Genomic DNA, 5,263 nt, shown 5'->3' with positions numbered 1-5,263 from the left:
TGGCAGAGGCGCGCCCGGATTGGAGAGAGCGGCGAGGGAGAGGAATTAAAAAAAAAAGGGGGGGGGGAGGAAAAAAAAACCACCAAAACCCAAACCCAAGCAGCCAGCCCAATCGGCTGGAGAGGCTCGTGTGTGTTTGCCCTTTCCTCATGACGTAGTGTCCTGTGCCTCTCTCCCCCCTTCTCCCTCTCCTTTTCCCCTCCCTCCTTCCAACCCCCCCTCCCCTTCCCCTCGCATCCTTGGAAGCAACAATTAAGCAGCTCTGGGATAAAACACACTGCCTGCGGGAGCACGGGGGCATTGCTTCAAGAGATGGCAAGGCGGGCAGCTGCACCCCTCCTTCCCGGAGTCCTCCTCCTCTTCTCCATCCTCCCGGCTTCTCAGCAAGGAGGTAAGGAAAGAAAAGGCTCCTTCCCCTTAGCCCCGGGCAGCGCTTTTCCCCGGCTCTGCAGGGACCCTCCACGGCCACAGGGGCTCGGCTGCTGCCCCCTCCTCCCCCGGGCAGCCCCCCGCCTGCCCCGGCTGCGTGTCCCCGAGCAGGGACAGGCAGCCCTCCCTGACCCGCCTTGGGGACATGCCCGAGGGTGGGAGGGCAGCCCCCCTGGGTGCTACCTCCCGGGAGGGCTCTTTGCCCCCCAACCCGATGGGCGGCGTGTGCCGTGCCCGGGTCGAGTGGGATGTCACCGAGGGCAGTGACACGGGACAGTCCGGGCATGGCACCGCTGCGCCAAGCGCTTGTCCGGGACGGGACGGGACGGGGGGGGCTGCGAGGTGCTGCATCCTGGCGAGGGGACACGAGAGGCTCGGGGACACGCAGGCAGGTCCCAGGGCAGGGCAGCCAAGGGTGGCCGCCAAGCTCCCATGGGACTTATAAGCGCAAGGGGCCGGGGGAGCTGGCACCCGTCACCCTCCCCCGGTGCCATGGCGGTGTGAGCCGGAGGGGCAGCGGGGACGGGGGGCGTGCGGGTGTGCATCCCGCATTCCATGTGTGCAGGCTGCTGCGCAGTGTGTGGCCGCGACCCAGCCTGCGGGGCTGGTGCAGCTGCAGAGCAGCTCGACCCGCCCGAATTGCAGGCTCTGGGTGCCTGGGGTGGCCCCCGCACCGTCTTCCTTGCGCTCATCTCACCAGTGTCGGGTCCATCCACCAGCGGATGGCATGGGTCACGGCTTGCTGGCTGGTCCCTGGCTGGGCAGCGGCAGGGGGTGCGTGACACCCCAGCACACGCCCACACCCGTGCAGCAAACCTGCTGCCGGGATGGGGAGGCGAACGCCAGCGCAGTGGTGCGCGTCCCACGGTGCCGCATGACGAAGCCGGAGCCACCAGAGCAGCAGGTGCCTGCCCGCCGGATGGCTCGCGTCTCGTGGTCAGGCCACGAGCATGCACAGAGGTGGGGAGAGCAGCTCTGAGCACAGATTTATAGCCCGCTGCAATGGCTTAACTGAGCAAAGGCCTGCAAGGTGGGGACAGCATGGTCAGGGATGGGACAGCCACCTCTGGAGATCCAGGCGGTGGTTGCCCCGTGTGGTGCCATGGAGAATGTGCAATGGGCAGAGCCACCACCAGTGATGGGGTCGGTGCCAGAGCTGATGGGGTCAGTGCCAGAGCCGTCGCATGAGGCTTCTCGGCCAGAGAGGACCAAGGACCGGAGGAGGGGAGAGGGCAGGATCCCACAGGCAGGGGAGGGCAGTGCCAGGGCTGTGTGTGGCACCAGGCAGCTGCAGGCTGGGGCACCCCTCGCCCAGGGCAGAGCCCTCGGGGCTCTGCAGCCAGCAGCTCCATTTGCCAGTGGCCTGCAGCTCCTTGCTCTGCCCCGGTGTAGTGGGCTCCTGGGACCCCGACCATGGGCTGGTCTGCCCCGGCTGTGCAGGCAGCATGACCCCAGAGTGGTGTCAAGCCAGGCAGCTGCCTGTAAAGCCGCACCACTGTCAGTGCCCGATCCTGCATAGCTACAGCTCAGGGTGAAGGTGCTTGATGAGATGCAGCTCGGTCCTGGGCACTCTCGGTCTCCAGCAGTGATGCTCTACGCTGGCTTGCTGAACCACGGTGGCTTTGACCCCCAGCTCTCAAGCAGTGGGCAGGTGGGACAGTCTCAGGAGGACTTTGGCCCCCAGGTGAGATCCTGCAGCAGTTTCTGAGCAGTTTGGAGCTGTTTGCCCCGCTCCAGACCCTGGCTCGATCTCCAGGGGTGTTTGCTTGTTTGGGAAGCAGCTCACAGAAGAGGTGGCCCTGGCCCTGGAGATGGTCCCAGTGTTGATGGGGACACCGGAGAATGCTTCCCTGTGGAGGACTGACCAGTGTTTCTGCAGCCTGGTGTGCTGCGTGGCACCAGGCAGGCTCAGCCATGCTCCTTGCCCTGCCAGCCCTTGGGGACTGAGCTGGGACAGAGGCACAGCCAGTGGCACGGTGTATGTGGGGGTGCCAGGGTGCTGTGGGGTGCACCCAAGCTGGAGAGGGCTCAGGGCAGCATCCTCCAGCACCCACTGCAAGTGCAGCTCCAAACCAGCCTGGCAGGAAAGGATCCCTTGAGAGATCCCAGGGTCAAGGGGGGAAAAGGGGGACCCCCCCTGCGCACACAGACTGTCCCCCTCAGCGCAGTGCCAAAGGGCTGAGCCCTGGGCTTGCAGCAGCTGGTGGTACTCGGGAAGCTCCCAGCAGCGGGTCAGGATCAGCCCGGGGGAGCAGAGTTGTACTGGGCATCTGCACGGCCGGATCCAGGCCGCTGCATGGGGAAGTTGCTGTATGGTTCCCTAAAAGGTGCCAAGTGCAGCGTGTCCCAGCGTTTGGAGCGGGGCATCTGTCCCTCAGTGCCTCCATCCATCCCTCAGTGCTTCCCATGCCAGAGCACAGGGGATCCCCCCCCTGGAGTGACCCCGGGGGGTCCCAGCCCTGCAGGCTCTGGGACCACAGGGGGCAGCTCGGGTGGGTGCAGAGAGGCTGGCACTGGGTGTGCTGGCATCCCAGCCTGGGTACCGTGGAGACCCTCCGAGGACATCCAGAGTCCCCAGGATGCCCCAGGGACAGCAGTGCCAGTTGTGGGGCTGGGATGGCATCTCCCCTTCCCAGCTGGGTACCTCCCTGAGGCACCAGCCTGCTGGGACTGCTCCCTCTGCAAACAACTCACAGGGTGCAGCTTGTCTGCCAGCACTCCGAAATGAAAGCTGAAGCCTCGGGTGGGGGTGGGGGGGGGCTGGAGAGGAGCCAGGCTCTCGACAGAAGCCCCCTCTGCCCCCCCCCCCCCCGAAGCTGCTACCAGCAAGCTCGAGCCGGGATGCAATGCAGCTTCAAAGTTGCTTGGAGACTGCATGTTTCCAAAACTGATTCTCCCAAGAAAAAGAAAACAGCAGTGTGAGGGAAGAGGGGAAATATCTGTGGCAGTTACATGCTGAGCCTTCTCCAGGAGCGGTCACCCATGGGCGCTGGGAGGGTGGCAAGGTATGAGGTTTGCCCACCTGGTGAGGCTGTGAGCTTGTGTCTCGGTCTTGAAAGCTGTTGAATAGAGAAAACATCTGTATTTCTGGCTTGTAAAGAAAGCTGCAAGCAGTGGTGCAGGTAGAAATGGTGCAGATGATATAGTCGTCAATCTGAAATAGCACAGGTAATGGAATAGTGCAGATATTGCAAATAGTGACCTGTGGTACAGAGCTATGGAAGAAAAAGTCCAGTTTCTATCAACAAGGCTCCACACCAGATCCTGAGCACCTCCAGGGGTCAAACCCTACTGGAGCTGCGGCTGCACATGTGGGTGCAAATTCTCCTGCCCCTGGCTTGAGAAGACATCCCCGGCGTGGGTGCTGGGGGCCAGCCCCATGCTCTGCAGGCTTACAGCCAGCCCCAGCCCAGGAGACAAGCTGGGAGATAGGAGAAACCCCCCTTCCTGGAGTCCCAGCAGGCTTGGACCAGGGGCAGAGGCAGCACAGAGCTCCTTTAGTGCTGGGAGGCTGGTGACTCAGTTTCCCCTTCCCCAATGTGCCAAGGGACTGTGGGATGAAGAGGCCAAAGCAGGTCACGCTGCACTGGGGAGCAGCAGACCCTGGGCTGGTCTATGGGCTCCTGCCTCCACAGCTGGGGAAGGACAGGGCTGGGGAAGGACAGAGACTGGCTGGAGAGCGATTGCCGTAGCCCGGTGCAGCCTCAGGGAGCCCACGGTGTAGCTGGTGCTGAGTGCGTGGGCTGCTGTCAACACCTGAGCCGTGGTGGTGTTGCCGATGGGTGGGACTGGTGATGCTGGGGTGAATTTGGCTGCTCGAGGCTGGTCCTCAGCTGGAGAGCCGAGTGGGTCAGAGACCCCCATGCCCCCTGGCAGTGCCCACACCAGGGAGCAGACCCTGAGCTGGGCTATGGGCACTGCCTCCCCACCGGGATGAGCCCGGCTCTGCCAGTACCAAGGCAGCTTGTAGAAGACCTTCAAGAGAAGTAAAGAGCTGGCCATGTTTGGCAGCAGAGCTGGTCAGGGAGAGCAGCAAGGGGGGAGCAGCCTGCTGCAATGCTTCTGAGCAAAAGCATCAGCTCCCCAAAGCCACATGGCTTTCCTACCCCAGCCATCCTGCTGCCCCCCGGCTACCCAGGCTCCTGCCAGGACTTGCTGACCCCCTCCACCTCCTGATCTGGGCGTGGAGATGGTTGATGAACTGGCACATCCCCTGTAATCCTCCAAAAAGGTGCAGACCTGCCACGAGGCACTGGGATGAGCACAGCACCTTGGCCCTGGGATGGTCTCTGGGGCACGCCTGGGGAGGGGGCAGCGACAGTGGCACCGCAGTGGGACCCCCCCTGCCAGGGTCTGCAGCGCCCAGGAGAGTGACAATGATGAAGGGCTGAGTATGGCAGCCGTGACTGTGGGCAGGTGTCACCTGGACCTTTCTGGGGTCCCCACGCACCCCAGGAAGGCTGTAAGCCATCCTGCCGTGTCCCACCCCCCTGGGGTCTCTGCCAGACAGCGCTGGCACAGGAGGATAGAGGGGTAGGGGAGCTGAGCCCGGGTCCCTGGGGTGCCCAGCATTACCCAGCACCAGGGACCTTGCCTAGCCACGAGGGGCTAAGGCTGGGGGGCACCACAGGGCCCTCCTGCTTGGTGGGGGACTGTCACTGGCCCCGGGCATGGAGGTCCCCGGCCAGATCCTGGCTGTCCTGCCGCCTCTCGTTCCTAGCAGTGGTGGGGCGTCCCCTCCTAGCAGGGCGGGTGGGGGAGGACAGGCAATGTGCAGACACTTGGAGTTTGTTTGGAAACAGGCAAGAGGTTGGGATTTGTTTTTCCAAGCTGG

General features: G+C 63.7%; 1 protein-coding gene across 1 annotated transcript in view; it reads left to right on the top strand.

The window, feature by feature from the left end:
* Nucleotides 1-1,303: 1,303 nt before the first annotated feature.
* ELN (elastin) overlaps nucleotides 1,304-5,263 on the top strand; it is a 22,739-nt gene continuing 18,779 nt past the window's right edge. Inside the window, exons 1-2 of the mRNA XM_010585961.1 lie at nucleotides 1,304-1,333; nucleotides 1,949-2,113. Coding sequence (XP_010584263.1) covers nucleotides 1,304-1,333; nucleotides 1,949-2,113 — 195 coding nt within the window. The remainder of the gene's footprint in view (nucleotides 1,334-1,948; nucleotides 2,114-5,263) is intronic.

The sequence above is a fragment of the Haliaeetus leucocephalus genome, unplaced genomic scaffold (assembly GCF_000737465.1).
Source record: "Haliaeetus leucocephalus isolate CR32 unplaced genomic scaffold, Haliaeetus_leucocephalus-4.0 Scaffold136, whole genome shotgun sequence".
In the NCBI taxonomy this organism is placed as follows: domain Eukaryota; kingdom Metazoa; phylum Chordata; class Aves; order Accipitriformes; family Accipitridae; genus Haliaeetus; species Haliaeetus leucocephalus.
Note: the sequence above shows the minus strand (reverse complement) of the source record. Positions and strands in the feature narration are given on the sequence as shown.